Source organism: Amphibalanus amphitrite, unplaced genomic scaffold, assembly GCF_019059575.1.
Source record: "Amphibalanus amphitrite isolate SeventyFive unplaced genomic scaffold, NRLGWU_Aamphi_draft 000934F_arrow, whole genome shotgun sequence".
In the NCBI taxonomy this organism is placed as follows: domain Eukaryota; kingdom Metazoa; phylum Arthropoda; class Thecostraca; order Balanomorpha; family Balanidae; genus Amphibalanus; species Amphibalanus amphitrite.
In genome coordinates, this window is record NW_024882428.1 from 143448 (window position 1) to 166251 (window position 22804).

The 22804-nt window shown below is 50.1% G+C and overlaps 1 protein-coding gene across 1 annotated transcript; it reads right to left on the reverse strand.

Annotated features, from left to right (window-relative positions):
- Positions 1–227: 227 nt before the first annotated feature.
- Positions 228–18258, reverse strand: LOC122368247. The gene is made up of 11 exons (XM_043341995.1): positions 18187–18258; positions 11887–13008; positions 11484–11571; positions 11000–11145; positions 10300–10471; positions 7801–7920; positions 4002–4062; positions 3458–3588; positions 2686–2746; positions 1507–1637; positions 228–1059 (listed from the first exon to the last, which is right to left on the reverse strand). The coding sequence occupies exons 1-11, from the start codon at positions 18256–18258 to the stop codon at positions 764–766; spliced, it is 2400 nt and encodes a 799-aa protein (XP_043197930.1). The 3' UTR covers positions 228–763.
- Positions 18259–22804: the final 4546 nt, after the last annotated feature.

Here is a 22804-nt window from a genome sequence, read left to right on the forward strand (position 1 = left end):
ATTCGAAGCGTTTATTCATCGTTATTTCGTTTGTGTCTCCTATTACGTTAATAACAGAAACATTGAAAGGGAACACTTGTTGATTGAGATTCTCTCGTCTGTATGTCATTTGGTGTACGATAAAACGACGGTGCCGCGAAATTTACACCATGTTCCGGACTTCAAACCGCCCACACTCGATTGGCCGTAATTTGGTCCATGCTCCCACATTCGAAAGAACGAGAAGATAAGATAAATCACAAGGCTGTATTTCATTCCATTCCACTCCAATTTCCATTGCCGCTAGCCCCGCAAAACGCACCAGGTCATGCCCACAGTCCCATTGCTAATAATTGCCCAAATGCATGCGTCGTTCCTTCTACGCTTGCCTGTTTCGCATATTATGCAACCCGTACCATGCTGTGATGCCACGCACACGACAACAATGCGACTTTGTCAATTGAATCTCAGCCCATGCCCGTCACCTACGGCTCATATTATTAGCTCATCTCAGCATACTCGTACATCCTTCATCCGATCACAATCCGCATCCAAATGCCTCTATACGTGTACTATTGGTCTCAAATGAAGAGACCCTTCGACCAGCAGTGAAGACATGGTGCTGAGTATTACTGAGCCCTATATTTACCATCGCCCCTCGACCAGCGCGCCTATTCATTAGCGCCACACTCCCTTCCCTTCCTCCCCATTGCCACCAGCGTCTCTTCAATGACACCCATCCCCCTAACTGCCACTGCACATCCCGTGCCTGTGATCTGTGTTTTCAGTGTCCAACGGCTGGCAACTGAATACCGGGCCACAGCGGGCTGGCCGGGCCGGGACGAAGCGGAACATACGGCCGACCGCCGCGCCACCTGCCTACTGCAGCCCGGCGGCTGTCCCAGGTGCTGCGGGAGGGCACACCCGGGGACTCCAGCGGAGGGTCCCGCTGCTCGCAGGTGGCGCCGCTGAAGCCGGTGGTGCAGACACAGCGCGGCACCGGCAGGCCGTCCTGCAGCACCATCTCGCAGGTACCGCCGTTCCTGCAGGGGTCGGTACCGGCAGGACACGGTTCGGTGGCTGTAACACGAGCAGCGACCGGTCAGCGGGGGTGGTGAGGGTCAGACCAACACAGACGGACCGAGCTAGCTTTTTGTCTTCTTCAAGCTTTTGTTAAGATTATTTCGGCGGAAAAGTTTCGGATTTTGAATGTTGGCATTAAAAGCCAAAGCAACCGTTAAAAAAGTAAACCGTTAAAAGTAAACCGTTAAAACGTCAACCGTTTAATCGATTTGACGAGGATATTCGTAATTTACGTCATGACCATCGTTCCTTGGGATGCATTTACACTCCTGAGTGAAGTATCTATTGAATACTATTTTGGCATAGATAACATGAATCTATGATGATTCATGTTATCTATCATTTTGGTGATGAAGATTGAAGGATGACGATAACCTAGCCGGTTACTTTATAGCTATTAAAAAGGGGCTATTCAATGCGCACGCTTGTGGGGACGTTTCTCACGTTTGTCGCAGAGGAAGCCGGTCCATCCGCTGTGACAGTTACACTGCCAGGGCTCGGTACAGTTGCCATTCACACAGCCCGGGTACGGCAGACAGGTGTCACACAAATCACCGTGCCAGCCAAGCTCACACCTGCGGGACAGGAGGTCACAGGTCACAGCAATCACAGGGGTCACACAGGTCACACTGTGTCACAGGGGTCACACAGGTCACCGTGCCAGCCGAGCTCACACCTACAGGACAGGAGGTCAGGTCACAATAGTCACAGGGGTCACACACGTCACAGCAGTCACAGGGGTCACACAGGTCACCGTGCCAGTCGAGCTCACACCTGCAGGAACAGGTCACAGGTCACAATAGTCACAGACATCACACAAGTCTCTGTGCCAGCCAAGCTCCTCTGAGTGAGCCAGAGGTCACGGGCCGGGCTTGCGGGTCACAGAGGTCACAGGTCACGGAGGTCGCCGGTCACAGAGGTCATCGGTCACAAAGGTCACGGATCACAAAAGTCAAGGGTTAACAGAGGTCATAGGTCACAGAGGTCACTGGCCACAGGTCACAGCAGAGGTAACAGGTTACAGAGGTCACGGGTCGCAGGTTACATCAGATGTCAGGTCACAGGTCACAGAGGTCACATATCAGAGAGAGAAGGCACGGGTCACGGAGGTCACGTAGCAGAAAAGTCACGGGCCACAGAGTAATCGAGTAACCGAGGTCGTAGATCATAAAATGGTCACATGCCACAGGGGTTTTATTACATAGAGGTCATGGGTCACAGAGTCACGGGTCACAGAGGTCACGGGTCACAGAGGTCACGGGTCACAGAGGTCACGGGTCACATAGGCCACGGGTCTCAGAGGTCACGGGTCTTATGCCTGAAACAGACTCTTTCCGCAGTCAGGAAATCGCATGCGAGAGCCTATGCAAATACATTGAAGCACGCTCGCATCAATCGCACGCACCTCCCGGATGCGATTGATGCGGGAAGAACAATAATGTATTTGAATAGGCTCTCGCATGCGATTTCCTGAACGCGGAAAGAGTCTGTTTCAGCCATTAGAGGTCAACGATCACACAGGTCACTGATCTCGAGCGGCAGGGGTGACTGACCGGTCAGAAGGGTCACAGGCCCTCACCTATTCCCATGACCACTGTCCCGTTACTTGGGCCATGTTCTCACCTGCACACACCGGGCTGTTCGCAGAAGCCGTGCTGCTTGCTGCAGTTCTCCCTGCAGATTGCTGCGGTCGGTGGAAAGAAAGGCAGTTCAGTTACATCTGTGCAAATCGGCAATCCCATATTGAACCCGGCAGTCGCTGGGGTATTTCGCCACAACACCACTTGCCGGGGGGGGGGGACGTTAAACGCCCCATCTAAAGACAAAGGAATAATTACTTCAATGGACTGATCAAATGATCAATCATATTGAGATGGCCATTAGGTGATCCTTTTGATCACTTGATAAGCACCGTTTGAATATTCACATCGCATAACAGTTGAGGAATTTCCGTCACATAACTTCCTAGAGTTGTCCATCGCTATATGACCACTTCTTCCTTACGTATGTTGTACCTACAAGCATGTTTCCATAAAAACATAGGTAAGTCGACACATTCAAGTCACATGCTCTATTACTCGTCTCTATGTGGTTAGGACGGTCACAGGCACTATGAAAACAACGAGTCACCGCGGTGTAACAACGAGTCACCGCGCGAGTAGGGCACTATAGCAGGCGTTGGGCGCACAGTGCACAGGTGAGGAGCTGACACGAGGTGTTTGGGGCTAACACGCGGTGATGGGCGCTGACAGCCACGTCCGCGTTGGGCTCTAATGCGAATCGTTGGGCGCTGATCCGCGGCGTTGGGCGGTTATACGCGGCGTTAAGAGCTGTAACGCGGCGTTGGGCGGTTATACGCGGCGTTGGGTGCCGATACGCGGCGATGGGCGCTCACCTCGCTCGCAGAGGAAGCCCGTCCATCCGTGCCGACATCGGCACTCGAGGGGGCCGCTACAGGTACCGTGACGACAGCCGGGCAGCCGCACACACTGGTCACAGCGCGCGCCGCGCCAGCCGGGGCGGCACCTCCACGAAGAGGGGTGTCACTGTCAGCTCGTGGCGGGGACAGTATTATAGATATTAAGCACGAAATATTCATATCACGATGGACCTCTCATAAACTTACCTCACCTAACTTGACTTACCTGATTAGCCTATCACAAATTATCACGCGGCTATTGATAAACATTACCTAACTGGAAATGGCTGATATGAATAAATACGGATGAATACGAATAATACATTTTGCGAGCCTGGTCAAAGAATGGACGTCACCTGCATAGGCGGCGGAGTGGGGAGGGTACCGGGGCACCGTGTCTCCCTTTGATTTTGGCATTTTAACATTAGCCCTATGGGCGTTGCATGGAAAGAATGGGACCAAAAGTCGGCGGTGTCCCCCCCCCCCCCGTAATTGAAGGTGTTCCGCCGCTACTAATTACCTGCATTCGTTTGGTCTGGTGCAGAAGCCCCGGTCCCTATCGCAGTCTTTGGCACATATGGCTGTAAAGCAGAAACGGACACCACCAAATCATTACCAAATTACCAAGTAAAGTAATCAGATATAAGCCATTAGGCACAGCTTAATTTTCAAATCCGATCTCCATGCACGACACCTTTTCAGCGTCAACATTTGTTACCCACATTTGTGTTACCAATATTTGTAGGTAGCGTCAAATGAGTGTTCCGCCAGCAATACTTATGTTCCTGGTGACATATAAGGTCGAATGAAAGTCGAACGACAGGGGAGCGACATCATCAATATAAGCTCAGCATGCATTTATACAACGTCTGACCTTACCGATTCATATTCACTGGACTCAGCATAACGACGGGCTCAGTTGGACAGATTATCGCTATTGATAATTAGTGGCATAAGCCTGTCCGACTGCATCTGCATGGACTGTCTGTCCAAACACGGGAGAAGTTTTAACCCTCGCCGGCCGAGGGGGGGGGGCGGGTGCCGCCCCCCCCCATAGGGTTTTTTCGCGATAGCTCCGAACACGCTGGCGATAGAGAGCTGAAACTTAACATAGGTACCTGACCTTTGATCCAAGCCGGATCTTTTGACACCAACCGCATTTTTGGGTCAGGTCAGGTCACTGACCTATGACGTCATAAGTGAACCTCTGCACGGTCTTCAGATGTCGCAACTTCGCAACGCCCTCACTGCCAGAGGAGATGTCACAGGGAAATGAAACTTGCAGGATCTAGTATCCATTATGAGTCCCACAACTTGTATATCTCGGATTTTTCCTAAAGGTCATATGAGGTCAGGTCATTTTCGTGACCTCACCATTATAAGTCAATGGGGAAAAATGAAAACTGCTATTCTGGCGCCGGGAACGATCTCCAACTATCTCAAGCACACAGAATCGTGATTTGATGCACTCCTTGCAAGGTTAGATGCGTCACTTTTGCAATGTTGACCTTGCGTGACGTCATTTATGACGTCATCAAGGTCATATTAGTTTTTCGTCAATAACTCTTGATCAAATTGAGCTAGCGAGTCGGGAAAGCCACCAATGGACTCAGGAAGACCTGCCGAATCGAATGATATGCGACATGACCTCTTTCGACCAACTTCGTGACCTGGGGGTGCTGACCTGACCTTGACCTGAGGTCAACACCCCAAGTTGACCTGACCCGGACAAAAAGTATATCGTTCGACGCGCCTGAGCGAGACAAACACGATGCTGCCAAAATCGGCGCTCTGCGGCCGTTTTTTGCGAAGATATTCACCAAAAACTGAACCGTACCTTGGGGCACTTGACCTGACCTCAGAGGTCACTGGTTGACCTAGGACCTTAAAATCGGGTACCAATCTCTGCGTCTCGTAACGGCGCACACGCTCGTTTTTTCCGCGACACGCTAGCTCCACCAGGGGCGAAACGGCGAGGGGGGGGTCTTACCCGCCCCCCCCCCCCCCCCTCGGCCGGCGCGTATGTAGAAAACCAATAGGTCCGGCGAGGGTTAAACAAACATTGCAGCCAGTGTCCACTCGCTGCTGCTTAGTTTGGGTTTGGCAGATGGTGACGCTCGGACTATTTGCGTCACGCTATGTTTGGTATGTGCCACTCGACAATCTTGGTAAAGAGTGTTCAGTGTCGTGTCGGCGGCGTCCGGCTGAGCTGGGTGGGGGCTTCAGTGAGGCGCAGCACTGATCAGGAGTGGGTCTACAGTGACAGTGCCTTGCCAACCATGTGGCTCACCCTGTATCTGACTGTGGCGCTGCTAGCGGCCGGTGGTGGCGGCGCCCCCGGTCTGCCCACCTCTCCAGCAGAACTAGAGACGTTCGAGCCGGAGCCTCGGGTGTTCGCCGTGCTGAATCTGCTGGCGGCCGTCGACAGCCGACTGCGGCAGCAGGAGAGCCTGCTGAAGGAGCTGGCCGGTCAGGTGGCTGACCTGCGCCGCCGGCTGCCCGAGTACCCCATCTGCGAGGTGATCACCGTGGAGCAAGGCCGCCAGTTCCGGCTGGTCGGCGACGCCGGCTGCCGCCGCGGGCGACTACAGTGGCGCATCAAGGGCTACGGCCAGTGGCACCAGCTGTGTGACCGCAGCGCCTGGAGCGCCGCCGACGCGGCCGTGGCCTGCCGCTCGCTGGGCTTCCATAGCAGCGTCGCCGGCGTCGACGGACCGCTGATTGGCTCGGTGGAGCGGGGCTACGCGCGCGGGCTCTCCTTCGACTGTCAGGGGGACGAGCAGCACCTTTGGCAGTGTCCGCTGGGCACGGAGACGTTCCATACGGACGGCTGTCCGGCCGACACCACTCCGGCCGCTGTCACCTGTGACGACGGCTAGCTGCCGACCGGCGACAGCTAGCTACCGACCGGAGACAGCTAGCCACCGACTGGAGACGGCTAGCCACCGACCGGCGATGGTTACTGACCTGAGTGTCGGCTATGGCTACACCGACCGGTGACGGCTAGCGGGCGACCAGCCACGGCTAGCTACCGACCTGTGAAAGCTAGCCACTCACACGGCTCCCTTAAGGCCGTCTGAACAGTGTGGTGGGGCTGCAGCGCTATTTCTGCATCGAGATCCGAAGACTAGCCGTTGATGGAATTTCGTTTAATCGTTCTATATAGCAGCCATGTAACAGTGGGTTAACCCTATTCCTGGCGGGCTCCGCCGGGACAAGAAACTGGCGGGGGGGGGGCCGATTCGGCCCCCCCCTGAGATCTCGAGAACGAAGCAAGATAGCGACAAACGGTAAACGGCATCGGATACGCACGGTCAAGATCTACAATTTTTACTAAGGTCATTTTCAGGTCAGGTCAAAGATGACGTCACAGGGGTCGAAAAAGTCAAAATGGCGGCGCTAGATATGGAGAGAGTTTTTCTCGAATAACTTTCGAATTAGTCAAGATAGGAACAAACTAAGGGCATCATCGTGATCCTCTCGTCAATCCGCATCGAATGATATATATATGTTGACCTCGCAAGGTCAAGGTCAAAGGTTGACCTCAGGTCACGTGACCTCGAGGTCATCATGTATATCATTCGATGCGTCTTGACGAGCTGAACACAATGAGACCATCCACGCGTCTGTATCTTGTTCGTGTACGGAGTTATTGGCCAAAAACCTTTGGTGACCTTTGATGACGTCACATGACCTCACAGCTGCCCAACAGCAAAATAGACCTCAAGGTAGTGAAGGTTGATCGTATATGAAGTTATGTATGGTATATGGGGCCATTCCGACCCGTTTTAGTGGTAAAAACAGGGAGTTGATTTTTCCCCCATTGACTTATAATGGGGAGGTCGCGAAACTGACCTGACCTTAGGTCACCGATATCAAAATTCCGAGATATACAAATTGCACATACTGGTACCCTAACTAAAGCCTGAAGAGAAGAAATTGATCGGTCAAAAACTCTAGCTCTGGCGTGATTGCAAACTTTTCTGAGGTAGGGTCACCAAACCGCCTCTGGTGACCTGACCTGAGGTCAGATCAACTCAAAATTTTCAGACATGTTGCGTAGAAGCCTTTTAGGAAAAGTCAGAAAATTTGAGCTTCCTAGCTCAACGCGTTTGGGAGAAATAACCAAAAAACCTCAGGGGGGCTCCTGAGGCCCCCCCCCCCGCCAGGAATAGGGTTAAGGGATCACAGACGAGAGCTTTATGCCGTTGTGTCGTCTCATTCAGACTGAAATACATAGAATAAGCGGCATGTTCGTTGCGGATCCTAGTGTAAATAGGACAGGGTCAGCACTGCGTTAATTAACCTGTTACACGTACGTTTGTCGCAGAAGAGTCCTGTCCAGCCGTCTTTGCAGCGACATTCGAAGCTGCGCCTGCAGAAGCCGTTTCTGCAGCCGGGCAGGGGCACACACTGGTCGCACAGTTCGCCGTGGTACCCTGTCGGGGAACACACAGTCAGCACAGTGGTGCACTTGGTTACAGACCGATCGATAGGGACTCTTATCCACCGGTTATCTAGGCCTCAGCACTGGCAGCAGCTGCGCCGGTAGACTGTGCCGCTTGACTTCAGTGATAAGCGGCACAGTCTGTGTGCGGTCGCTTGTAGCTTTGCACCGATTACGCCGCTCAGCAAATGCGCTCCTTTCTTTTTAAATACGATGCACAGAAAACCACAGTCCGCAACCAACAACGACAATTATGTGGATTATCCAACTATAAGGAAAATGGTCAGCGCCCAATGTGGCTCAAACCGGGCCAGTTAAATACCGGTGGGGTCAAGAGACTAGCCCGCGCCGGGCCGGTGCTCTAAGATTCCGCGCCGGGCCGGGGGGGTGTCTGAACACCCCCCCCCCCTTCTAACTCGGCTTCTGGGCCACGTAGCGACACGCGGTAAGCGGCACTCGAAAGAACGCCCAAAATAAGGACGAAAACACTTCAGTCATTTTTTGGGTCAGGTCAAAGGTCGGGTCACCAGAGGTCACCAAAGGTAAAATGTTGACTATTTCAACATGTTGAAAACTGCCTACGGCTATCTCGGGAACCGATAGAGCTACAGCGCCGCGGAAAAGCGCATTCGATAGCCCTTTTACAGACCTTTCTGGGTAATGTTCTCAGATTTGACCTCAGGTCAACGGTTTAGCCTCCAGAGGGCAAAAACTCCAAAAATAGCCGTTTTTACGAAAAGCGTTTTTTTCGGCAATAACTTTTGACTCAAAAGAGCCATGACGTTACTTTTGCCAGAATCGTGTTCCTCTCGTCGAGACGCGTCGAATGAACAATAATTTGACCTTGAAAGGTCAATTTGAAAATTTGACCCAGGCCAAGGTCATGACCTGACCGGAAAAGGTCATGTTGCATATCAGTCGATCCGCAACGTCGAGCCAAACACATCTAAGGCGTTTTTCAGCGCTCTAGCACCTCTCTATCAGAAGTTATTAGCGAAAAACTGTAGCTTCTGTTCGTGACCTGAGATGACCTCGGGGACATAACGAGGGGTCACAGTTGCCATTTTCTGGTTCAGACTTCAGTGTGTCAATCGTACCTATATCTCGATGTTTGAGAGTGTCTAGAATAGCGTTCGTGCAAAACAGACGCTTCTCAATTTTCTCCCATTGACTTATTATGGACAGGCCGCAAAATTGACCTGACCTTAGGTCACCGATATCAAAATTCCGAGATTTACATTTTATTGATATTATTGCTCTCATCAATCGCTGAAAGTTTCAAGGCAATCGATCAATCGGTGTAGCTATGACGAGCATTCTTATTTTTTCTGAGGTGAGGTCACTTGGCGTGACCTGGTGACCTGACCTAAGGCGACCAGAGTCTGAAATTTTCACAACATGTGCGGAAAAGATGCACGAACAGGTGTGCCTAAAACGGCGGCGCGGAGCGCCGCCATTTTTGAGATATCTGCGAAAAACCGCAGGGGGGTGTTCAAACACCCCCGGCCCGGCGCGGGCTAGCAAGCTGAGCTTAGACGAGTGGCATACCTACTCTCCCACAAACATAATAATTGACTTATATAGTCGCTGGCCTTCGATGACTTAGACTTGTGGCATTCAAACAAACTTTATGCATGTTATGCTGCAGTCACAAAACCAAAGCATTGAACGGATTCACAGAGCGACCCGGGCCGGTGTCATACGGTGGGATATTGGATAGGCTGTGCCGCTTAACACCCGTGTTAAGCGGCACAGTCTACCGGCACCAGGCAGGCTGCTACCATGGCTGAGACCTAGATAACCGGTGGATAAAGAGTGCATATCGATCAAGTTGTAACCTACTGTACCTTCGGAGAGATACAGTCATCCCAAGAGTAACCCGGGGGGAACACGGTCAGCAGTTCAGCACAGGGGCAAAGTGATGAAAAAATAGTCAGCACAGATGTAAAGTAAGGAAAACACGGTCAGCACAGTGGTAAACTGAGAGAAACGCTGTCAGGTCAGCACAGTGGTGAACCGGGAGAGAGGTGATCGATCAGCACTCGCTGATAAAATGTCGACACAACAGTCGCCAAATTAAATGCAAAAAAGTACTCTCGTCGTAATGCTATAGGCGTTACGACGTTAAACAATTGTTTGCTAGACAATTGACGTTAGACAAGCGTTAAACAATTGTCAATTGTTTCATGTGGCTTGAGAATGAACTGTTGCTCGAAAATTTGTCAAACAGTATAATATTTGCTTTTTATTGCATTTTCAATTAATTATCGAGGAAAAGGTCATTTGAAATCCTAACTACAGATATCAGTTATCTTTAGACATTCAAGACGTTTGGTCTTTGGACTTGGTGCTCCGGCGCCTCGGTCCTCACCGACTTTGCAGAGGCACTCGCCGGGCACCCGGCAGTAGCCGGTTGTAGGGCTGCAGCCGGACAGACAGACGGGCCGGTCACAGTGCGTTCCCTGCCACCCGTCCTTACAGACTGCTGAGCCGTCCTCCAGACAGCGCCAGTGGCCGCCGCTGCCGACCGCCCTGTCACACTGCTGAGGGAGGGACGACACTGACCTGTCACACTTCTGAGGGAGGGGCGACACTGACCTGTCACACTCCTGGGGGAGGGACGTCATTGACCTGCCACACTGCTGGGGGAGGGGCGACACTGTGACTGACCTGTCACACTCCTGAGGGAAGGAGGGACAACACTGGCCTGTCTTACTTCTGAGGGAGGGAGGGACGTCATTGACCTGTCATACCGCTGGGGAGGGACGACACCGTGACTGACCTGTCACACTCCTGAGGGAAGGAAGAAGGGAGGGTGGGAGAGACACTGACCTGTCACACTCCTGACCTGAGGGACATCGCCAAGCTGTCAAACCTCTTTTAGACCACTGATTTGTTGCACTCATTGATTAAAGGCAGCATTTTAATCTGTCACTCTTGTGGGAAATATGATAAAGCGGATGAGCTGAATGAGCACCGCAAGCCTAAATGTGACAGCCCTATAAAGTCGACATCGTTCAGCTGATGTTTGGCCCGTGGCCCGCTGATTGAACAGCCGTTCGCCGACGTACCGTGGCGCAGTGCTCTCGGTCGGAGCCGGGACTGCAGAGTACGCGAGTCTGCACCTCCAGTTGGGAAGTGCCCGCAGTGATGACCTCACTGGACCACGCTCCGGGCTTCAGCGCTGTCCGCAGAGTCGCCCGGCCGGCCAAACGCGCTGCCGGCGAAATGGCCAGTGCCGGATCATATTGGGTGCATTGGTGTAGCTGCAGGATTGTTATTTCACCAGCATAAAGAACGGTGTGAAAGAGTCCACGGGGCTATGTGATGACCGGCTCATTGCGAAGGGGGACGTAACTTTTTAATCTTATTATGCTTTTAATGTTGCTTTGGATAATTGTAATACCGGATAGGTATTTGTGCAGTACCTATTTTTAGCTCTTTCTATTGAGGGCCATCATTTGCGTTTAGAAACACGCCTTCAAAGTTCAAACCTCGTTGGAGACCGTGTGAAGTTCCGCTTATAGGTGGACGGTTCCACCGACGCTTGCTCACCGAGACTCAGATGGCTGGTGTCGGTGACGGGCAGATCCAGGTCGCCGGTGAAGTCACTCCAAACTTCGACCGCTAACCTCAACCGTCCCTGCATCAAGAACGGAAATCAGCCATCTGATGATTATCGTTTCGAAAAAAATGAGCAACATATGGCATTTAATGTCACGATGACAAACGGAACGCGAGTAGTTACCTATTGATCACACGATGGTGAACCCTATAAATGCAACGTCAACACCATTCCTCAGCCCTCGGTAGTCGTGAATGCTATTTGCCAAACTCACTCACCGGCCAGGGTGACGTCACTCACAGGCCATGGTGATGTCACTCACTAGTCAGTATGACGTCACTCACCGGTCAATATGACGCCACTCCGGCCGTATGACAGTTTGACATCACTTACTGGCCAGGGTGTGTCGAACGGGAGGCTGATCGGTGGCAGGGTCTCCGCATCATCAGCTGATACGGTCACAAACGCGGTGCCTAGGGGACATTCGGAGGTCCTGCGCGGAGTCCCTACGTCCCCTGTGCGCCGGGAGTGGGCCACCTCTAGCGCCGGACCCTCCTCTGATTCCTCCGTCGGACTCTGTTCGGACTCCTCTGAGCCAGAGCCCTCGCCTAGCTCAATGGAATCCTCCGAGCCATCGACCCTGTCAGCAGTGTCGTCAGGACCGTCAAAGTGTGAGTCTCCGACGGTATCTGTCAGTCCCGCCCGGGCCTGTCGTCCAGACCGCTCGATGGTACCGATGGGCAGCTCGCCATCCCTGGCGACGGTCCTGACTCCTGGCCGGCCCACCCTCCGGCGCGTGCGGGTCCGTTTGGGCTGGAAGTACAGATGGATGAGGTCGTCGTCTTCGACAAATACCAGACCAATGTCGTGCTGATCGACAGGAGGCTCCTGGGGCCGGCCGACCAGGGCCGAGCCCGGGAGAGGTGGCCCGCTGCTGGTGGTGTCACCAGTGGTGTTGGTGGCCGTCCCAGGAGCGCCGGCGGACTCGGCGGACTCTCCGACCCCGCCGGACTCTTCCCGAGGCCGTGGGGACTCATCGCGAGGTCGTGGACGAGCCACAGAGTCCTCACTGGGTGAAATGGACTCGGTCGACTCCTGGGACTCGTCGTCAGCAGAGGAAATGAGGTGGTGGATCACCTGGATGGAGGTGCCACCGGACGGCTCCTCTTGCTGGGCGGATCGATGCTCCACCGGTAGTAGTTCGTCCTCTTCGCCGACAGGTGGCAGGCCACTCGGCACAGCGGTATCGGTGTATTGCTGAGAAACAGCCACGGGCGAGCGACGCCCTCGCCCGGATCGGAGGGCGGAGATGCGCGAAAAGCGCACAGAGGGCCGCTGTGAGATGCCAGCCCCACTTGCAGCGGCGCAGAGGCGAACCACTGTGCGGCAGGGCTGGTCGCAGGTGGCGTCATCTATGCTGTTTGGTGACTGACAACAGCGCCCTCGGCTGGCAGCCGGAGTGTCGAGGTCTGTCAAGGAGACGAGCCTGATCTGCAGCTGGCCGGCTGAGTTTACCTGGGAACAGACGATGTGAGGGAGATCGCAGGTAAGCCGCGCCCGGCGCCGACCCGAATGTGGGGGGAGGGGATGGGGTGGTTGAACACCCCCTGCGGTGCGCCACTGTTCTTTGCACACTTTTTCATACACCTTTTCATGCGCATGTGAACATTTCAGACCTAGGTCGTTCAAGGTCAGGTCACCAGGTCGCATCGAGTGACCTTACCTTTATAATGCTCACCATAGCTACACCGACGGAACGATCGCTTTGAAGATTTCAGCAATTGATAAGACAGTATGTATGAACTGTTTATCTCGGAATTTTGATATGGGTGACCTAAGGTCAGGTCAACTTTGCGACCTCTCCATTATAAATCAATAGAGCATTGAAATGAGCCTGTTTTGGACAAAAGTCATACTATCACTCTCAAACATCGGCTACCAGGTAAACATGCCACACCGAATCGGAAAATTACACCCGTGGGCCGCCGGTCATGACCCCTGTATTTATGCCCCTGAGGTCATCTTAGGTCATAAGATCTCCAATAGCCTGTTGACAATATTTTTAAAAGAGGCGTGCTAGAGCGATTAAAATACCTTAGATGTGTTCAGCTCGGCATTGCGGATCGACTGATCTGACTGCAACATGACCTTTTCGATCAGGTCATGCCCATGACCTCAAAATTCAAATTCAGTCAAACTTTTAAAATGACCATTGACCTTTCAAGTTCAAATTATAGTTCACTCAACGTATCCAGAGGAAAGGAGCACGATGCAGGCAAAATCAACGTTGTGCTAATTTTGAGTGAAAAGTTTTTACAGAAAATATTTTTTGAAAAATGTGTGTTGTGATGTCACTAAAATGAACGGAAGGGGGTTACACGGGTTCGGAAACACTTTTCACCTGTTAGTGTAAGAACTTAACCCTCGCCCTGGCAAGGGGGGGGTCGATGCGACCCCCCCTAAGGTTTTTCGAAGATAGCGTAAAAACGGCGGCGCGCAGCGCCGCCAAATTTGGCACAGCCTATGGGGCAACCTTCTTACATATGAACTGAAAATTTTAGGTCCGGGTGATCTTGGGTCAGGTCACCAGGTCAGAAAAACCGGTGCAAGGTCATGGTCAAGTTTCAACTTTCTTTTTGCACCTGTCCAACTCACAGTTTTGGACTGATTTCCTTCAAACTTTCAGGATGTACTAAGTTCACCGAGCTGTATAACATATAGTTCGGGTTTTTTGAAGTCACTGACCTGAGGTCAGTTAGAGCCAGAGGTCATTACCTCGTAATGTTAAGCCTATGGGAAAATACTAAATTTGGAAAATACTGGAGATATCCGTTTAGTTCTATCACTTTTGTGCTTTGAAACCACAGTACTTAACAGCAGGTCACTTGGTGCTTCTTTGTTTGGTGTACTTATCCATGGGTCAGGTCAAATGAGGTCAACTGAGGTCAAATAACGTTTTTGCCAATAACTTGGCACATAATGACGCTAGAGCTTAAAAAATGGTGTCATTGTGTTCCTTGTGATCAGCCGAATCGAATGATATGCGATATGATGCAATTTGATAACTTGAACTTAATTAATTAATTAAAGTTTACTTAAAAATTAAGAAAAAACTTTAAGTACACTTACGCAAGCTAAAAAGTATATCATTCGACGCGCCTTGACGTGCTGAGTTCACTGGTGCTTTTCTTTTTGCTCTATCTTAATTAGATCAAAAGGTATATGCGAAAAAAATGACCCGTTTTTAGCGAAATTTTTACATTTATACCCCCAAAACCCCCTAAATATTGACCTAGAGCAACCAAATTTGGACAGGGGCGAGAACTCCAGGGGGCCAACCTACCTACCAAATTTGGTGTTTCTAGGTGCCATAGGAGCCAATCGCGAGGGGGGGTCGCATCGACCCCCCCCCCCCCCTGCCAGGCCGTGTTATGAAAAATGCCCTGCCAGGGCGAGGGTTAATGGGAAGTTTCGCCTTCCAGTGGAAGAATCCCAACGAAATGGAAGTAGAGCATATGTAAATGAATAATGCTACGGCGTTTGCAATTTATATCAACGCTGGTCTCATGCAGATGCATCGAGTGGAATTGCACGCAATGGGTCGATTTTCTGAGCCCACACGTGAAGCTGAATCTCAGATGGACCCATATTTGTGTTGGTCTTACTTTCCATGGACGCTTCGTGCAAATGTCGCTTCTACATTTCCAAAAACGGCAGAGTGGATTGTTCTCAAATTCGGTCGAGTTAGAATTGTTTAAAAGGACGAACCACCTATATCAGTTCGCTATACCGTGCAAAGGCGGTCGTCCAGGGTTCGGTGCGCTTTTTACGCTCGGGGTCTGAGCCCCTCCGAAGCTCTTCGGCCGGGGGACCGATAATGTATTGGACCCCCATCCCCACAGCCATAGTCATCTAATTCCAGGAACATCCAAATTTACCAGCTTTTCTCGGAAGGACCGACTACCAATCATAAAACCGGGGGGGGGGGGATGATTCATCTGGCGCATGCCAGTGTAATGCGGTGCGGATAGGCTGTGCCGCTAAGCTCAATTCAAGTTACAGTCTACCAGAAACTTTCATAACCTTTTCTCCCATCAATTTGACATCTTCTGAGGTGAAAAAAATTGGACCTAGCTCCTGTACCTTGATGACGTCACAGTGTCGATTTTTCTAGACCCCTGCACGGCAAACTTCGGCGTCACAGACACGAACTTCAAATAGCTGCTTTAAAGGTAGTGTGCCACCTTTGAATGATTTCCCATTTTATTTTTCCTAGGATAAGAAGCTTCTGTTTTTACCTATATCGCAAAAAAGGGCCTAAAATAGTGTTTTTTTTTCGCCTAAAAGTTTTTCGGTTTTTCGATATGTATAACAACTGTAGTGGGCTGACCTGCAAACAGGCGTCGGCAACAATAACGAATGCGGCGCACATGTGACAATAAGCAAAGGTCAATATAGAGTTACGACGTACGTCGTACGGGAATGAGTTATCAGCTGTCTAATCGTAGACAACACAATGTCGAATTTAAACTGTAAGCCTGTATTGGTATTGTTTCTTTAATTTGGCTGTCGAACATTAATTTATGGTTGGAAATATTATTTTATGTATAATAATTGATATGAAACAGCCGTCTCTAAAGGTTTGACCCCATCTCACCACATGAAAGTGGCAGAAATGACAATGATCAGCTGACGCATTTTTCTTGGCCGAAGTCAGAGTGCGCGGCCCGACGCACCACCACCGCGCCCAAAGCCAGGGCCCCGGTAACGTGAGGTAGCCGAGTCGGGGCAGCGTGCGCTGACCCAAGCCGGGGCCGCGGCTTTGGGCGCGGTCTACCGCATCCCCACGGGCAGCCCCGGGCTATCACATGACACCGGGAGGACGCGCGGCCTCGGCTTGGGTCAGCGCACGCTGCCCCGACTCGGCTACCTCACATTACCGGGGCCCTGGCTTTGGGCGCGGTCTACCGCACCACCTAACAGGCGTGTTCGAAACCGCAGGAGATGATGATGAACGGGTTTATCGAAACTTGATTGGATGAGCCTATCGGTAATAGCGATTTTAGTGTGTGCATTTATTGTTCATAGTGGTGTGAAATGTGGTTGGGGTACGACCGACAACCCGTCGGGGCGAATTTCGCACTGGGGTACTCAAAATTTTAAGAATTAAGACGTTTCCATGAGTTTTGAAGGTATGGATAAGTTCTAAAAATCCGGTTCTCCTTATCTGGGCCATTAACTCCATACGGTCCAGGAAAGCTGGCACACTACCTTAAAAAAAAAAAATAGAGTTTTAGAGATAAAGACAGATTACGAGTACGGTTGTGTAGCGTTTAACCTCGACAAAAGTAAACAGTTTTAGTGACCTGAGGTCAGAGGTCAAGTCAACGACCCGACCTGTGGTTTTAGTTTTTCGCAAATAACTTCAGCAAAAATGGCCCTAGAGCTACGGCAGTGGTACAAACGCATTCAACTTGTCAAACCGCCTCGAATGATATATATTTGTTTGGAAAAGGCCAAGTTTTATGTTGACCACATATGGCCTCGAATGACCTTTGATTGGCCTTGACACATAAAAGGTCGTTTATGGCGGATTCGTAGCCGCTGATCACGAATCTGGCATCTATTTTCATCTAATCTTTCATTTAGAGCCTCCGGATGGCTAAATTGTCTGAATTATTATTAGTTATTACTAGCTTGAATCAGTGTAATAGCCTCTATCAACTATCAAGGGTACTCTTCTATGACCTTGACCTTCGAGCAGCCTCATATCGTAAGATAAACCACGAATAGGGACCTGATAAGCCTCAAAACATTTCAAAACATCTTGGAATTCAACACGCAAGATGTTCGAAAAAGTGCAAAGTTTAAGGTTGATTTTTAGCATGTCCTTGAGGTTGACCTTTGATTTTATGCACATTTTTGGAATTCTCAGATTCTCTTCTTTCGTTTGACAACCAATGTTGCCGGTTTTTTGCGTCCTGCCGTCCTCTAAAACGCTTATTTTGATATCACTACACATGTGCCGGTTTTTGCCTTTGACCTTGACCTCTGACCTCGAAAATTGACTTGAGGTCAAAAATTTTAGGTGCTTTAGAAATGTGTTGTAAGGACCTTTCGTTTGGTACCGTTTTGTTTCCGTAGCTTCCTTATTTATGGAGTTAGACGGGGGAGCACCCCCCCCCCCCGGGCTGCGGTGGTTGGGATTACTCCCGGGCCCGACCGGGTTAATAGCAATTGTGAATTGTGACCAGTTACACCATTCCTAGTTCCTACGCTATGAGCACTGGACAGTAGGCATAGACACTGTAGGTACGTTACGTATGTTGTATAACAGACTAACAGATTAATAAAACAGAATGACAAGTGCCGTGGTTTTCTCAGCAATTTTGAAACCCGGAACCAAGAAATGTCTCAAGATGTGCAATTGTTGCATAATATAACAGCTTGGCTCACATATTTTGACATTAATAACCACACCAGGCTTATAATTACATCATCAGACTGAGCGAAAGTATTGGTGGCGACAATCTTCGCAAATGTTCTCGCATCACATTTATGAGATGCCTGCGGCGAAAACTCACACCTGGGAGGCCAGCCCTTCACTCCGCACTGGAAGAAATTAGGCGTGTGCTGGGTGAATTTTGTCAAACCGCACTACACTGGCGCATTTCCAAACACGTGGTAACTTACGCCGCTGTGAGCTACTGGACCGAGCAGCAGGGCGGTGGTGACGGCCACCAGCGCCGACCAGCGGGGCTCCATGGGCTCTGGTCACTCGTCTCTCTCACACACTCTCACTCCGGCCGCTCTCTGCCGACCGCCGTTCTGCCACTGACGCACTCTTCTCCCACGACGGGAGATCGGCCGCGGTCTCAGAGGGAGCACCTTCAGCGCCGACCGGGCCGCCACTGCCGCCGCCGCCGCCGCCGCCGCCGCCAGCCGCCGGATCCGCTGCCGATTCGGGCAGCTGAGCTCCGGCGGAGGTGACGGTCGGTCAGTGACCCCGGCAGGTCACCGAGCAGGTCTGACCGTGACCCGGCAACGGTGGAGGGGGAGGACGAGTGTCTGGGCGGGAAGGAGGTGCGGTCAAGGTTAGCTAATCGGTGGGTCTGCTGCATCGATAAAGAAGGATGGTTCAAGAGTGATTCTTCTGGCACACGACCAAATATCGGTGACTAGCGAAATGTTGGAACGGTTCGTGCGACTCCGTGGTTAGATGCAATCAGTACAACCAATTCCAGCTACGAAGAATATATGGTCTTACCAGTCTTGCAAAAGTTGCAACGTGCTCCCGCCTCCCGGAGTTAGTCTTTGCGGGCGATTTGTATGCATGACATTGGAAGGCTTGTGAAATCGATCATTGGAGTGGAACCAATAAAAGATCGCTGCGTATGTCAAATCAAACTGGCATAAATCCCATGTTTTTAAATCACTCTACAGACACTGAAAAATGGCACACGCATTTACAACAAATGGCTTATAGTGGTTCTTATGGCTTATAGTGGTTTTTGCTTCCTTCACATGTTTCTATTTGCTTTTACTCTCGATTGATATAAAAGAACAAAAGGCAGCAATATTATGTAGGTAACGTTATGTTAGCAACGTTATGTTAGGTAAACATAGAGCATCTATCGGATACAGTGCATGCAGTTGTTAAGGTCAAGAAACGCCGTTTTGTACCCTTGTGGTCTTCAATTGTTCCAGCTGCCAGTGTGGTCGTTTGAAAGTCGTTTCATTGCACATACTCATCATTCTAGCCCGAAACGTTCCATTTGATTTGTCACGCTTTCCTGCTGACGGTGAGCAGCAGCCGCAGGCTGCTAGACAAGTCCGAACAGCCACTACTTTTCTGCATGGCTCGATGGTTTCCACAGTCCATTGCTCTTACGGCTTCAGGGTGGTCGCGGGAGAATGTGACACTAAAAATGATTTCGTGATTGGGGAAATCGTTTGTCTAATGTGTGTATTCTGCGAAATTGATTTCTTAGGTATTCAGACATGCATGAGTGGGTGGCTTCACAGTATGGCGCAGTGTTTGTGACAACATATGTGGGCCTAAGTTATTCCTGTGCACACCATGCATGCCTACATACATAGTAAGTCTTGATAAAAGCAAAGCCGTTGTTTTAACCCTCGCATGTGTGCGGCGTTTTCCAGCTTCTAATGTGTAGGGGGGGGTCGGTTGGACCCCCCCCCCCCTTGCCGTTTGGCCCCTGATCGAGCTAGAGCTTCGCGGAAAAAACGAGCGTGTTGCCCGTGACGAGAGGAAGCCGATGATACCCAATTTTAAGGTCCTAGGTCATTGGTTGACCTTCCAGGTCAGGTCAATGACCCCAAAGTCGGGAAAATCGGGACCTATTAGAAAGTCGTAAAGTGTGGCTGCTAAGGGGTTTTTCGGGGTGCTGATCACGAATATCGTGTTAGTTTTAATCACAGATGATGTCTTTGAGCATTTAGACCAGGTCGGGTCAGGTCAGGTCAGGTCAACCAGTAGGCGTCGTGACGGGTATTCGTAGTACGTGACAACCGCCTCTGACAGCTTCGTAACATGTTACGAAGGCACCAAAACTACTTCGTAAATGTTCAAATGGTTGCTAAATTCGAATTCAGCTCCAAAAACTAGCCTAGAAACATGTAAAACTCGAAAAAGTGAACCGAGGTCACCCGAGGTCACCAAAGGTCAATGACCTGACCTGACCTTCAGGTGACCTTGACACCCACCCTAATGCATGGGAGCAACATCATATCACATGTTTGAACGTTTGAAACCACGAAAAGCTTGCAAACGCGCGGCTAATGCGAGCCGACGTACGCCGAATCGCGATTCCGGCCAAACATGGTCTCGGAAAAGAGGTCACAGGTCAAAGGTCATTTGGGCCAGGGTCATGAAATTTTCAGGGTAGGTGTAAAATTGATCAATGTGAGGGTACTGAAAGTTTCGTCGCGATCGGCCGCTTTTTACGCGAGTTATTCGCGAAAAACCATGGGGGGTCCATCCGACCCCCCCTACACATGCGAGGGTTAAAGTCATTTTTCCCAGGAAATTAGTTATGTATGCTCACTTTTCGGATTATTCTCTGGGATAATAATATCTAACTCACAAGTCCATATATTTCGGATGATATTGCTCACCCTTGGTCACTGGACAAAATAAAAATGTAATTATACATGTAATTGTTTTTATTTGTCCAGTGACCAAGGGTGAGCAATATCATCCGAAATATATGGACTTGTGAGTTAGATATTATTATCCCAGAGAATAATCCGAAAAGTGAGCATACATAAAAGCAAAGCCCTAAAATTATTGACGGTATTGAAGTGTGCCACATTCCATACCTCGGTGGACGCTCTTCCCGCTTTTAACAGTCACCTAATACCTAACTTAGAATTAATAACATAATAACTTATAATTATTATGTTTCTGCTTTGGTTGGAGACGTAACAGCATTTCAAATATCATCCTGCATGTCCTCTCTTCAGTCTTCACCTCTGGAAAAAGTTCGCTGAAGCCGGAAAAAAACATGGGCGCTCATATAGGTGACTTATCGAGTGCCGAACTATTTAAGTCTCACAAATTGCGTCTCGAAGCGTCTCAGGTATGAGACAGCCTATTGGAAGGATTTTGACCTCTCGCTTTTCATCACCGCGAGGCTCGCACCCTGCAGTTATCTGCCATTTCGCGAACTCGGCGCGCCCACACGTGAACGCGCCGTTAAGACGGTCACAGCGGCTGCGCAGATGAGACCATTGTGACGCGCGCCGTGTCGGTGAGACCATTGTGGCGCGCACGCGGCAATGGTGACGGTGCGGTCGGTTCCGGTGCCACCGAACAAGATAGCGGTGAGTCGGGGTCATGATCCCTCTTCCGTCAGTTAGGTAGTTGGGGTCATGATCCCTCCTGTCAGTTATTACTTCGTCGGTGACCCGAGTCCCGAGACAAGTGTCTATTTCAATAAAGTAAAATGATCTACGGATAAAATAGTTTATGTTTGATGGTTATTTCAATGTTCATTGTTTCCACTAGGCGTGTTCACTTGTTCAGTGTCTTCAATAAAATATCGTGATGAGAATTCTATTATTAACACGCGCAGTGGAAGGGTTGCGATTACTACGCCCAGTGGAAGGGGGGGCGGATGTCGCCCCCCCCCATAAGATCTCAGCTCCCACTGGAGCTAGAAAGACGAAATTTGGAGGGTAGGTGGGGGCTATGGGGAACTCTGTTGTGTGTGAATTTCATGACCCTAGGTCAATATCTTCAAGGTCAAATGAGGTCAAATGTGGTCAAATCTGCCATATTAGCGACTTTTTTGCGTTTACGCGCCGATAACTCAAAAAGTTACCGGCCGATTTTCTTTAATCTTTCACTATACGAAAGAACAAACATTTGTGAGTATGTATAGCGAATTTCTAGTTAATCCAACAATAAATATGGCAGTTAGAAGCCTGCTCAGGGTAAGATGTCGCCGGCTGAAGCGGGATCGGCCGACGCGGAAACGCGGCAATCACAATTTTGTGTTTACACACTCATAACTCAAGTTGTTACCGGCCGATTTTCAAAATTCTTTAACCATATGATTGCCTGTACATTTTTCAGTCTTCTTACCAAATTTGACGAGAATCTAATCTAATGAGCGGTAAGGAGCGCGATGTAAAGACGGAACCGTCCCGCCCCGGCACAGTCTACAATTCAGGCGGCGCGTAACGGCTAGCGCCGGCCGCCGCGCCGCCGCGCCGCCGCGGCGGCAGGATGTTTGACTTTACACTGCTATTACTAGAAAAGTTGTGAACCGATTTTTTTTTACTTCTTGCACGAGAAGATCCGCAATTCAATTCTGGGCAGGTAGCCGAAATTTCACATTGATATTATGCTTGCGGCGCGAGTTATTGGCGAAAAACAGGAGGGGTGGGCGAAATCCGCCCCCCCCCCCTTCCGGCTTCCACTGCGCGTGTTAATAGGCACGTCATAATAATATTTTTTCTTATAAATTAGTCAATGTCATACGATAATGTGCTTAAGAAGATGTCAATTGAACCGAAAATACTGTTTTTTCAGTAATTCTGAGATAACACTATATTTTCGCAAATAAAAGATAATTTCACAATAAACTTACAAGGCCCATCTTTGCTCAATAAATGTTAATTTCAACTTCCATTCGCCTTTTTCTCACGAACGACGATAAAAATGCTTTAATCTATACGATTTAGCTTACACACCAGTTTCCATAGCTACGTAACTAGAGCTAGATACCTAGCTGGTTCTTAATTGGTACCATTAAAAAAACACTAGTTGATAAAAAAAACAGATGCG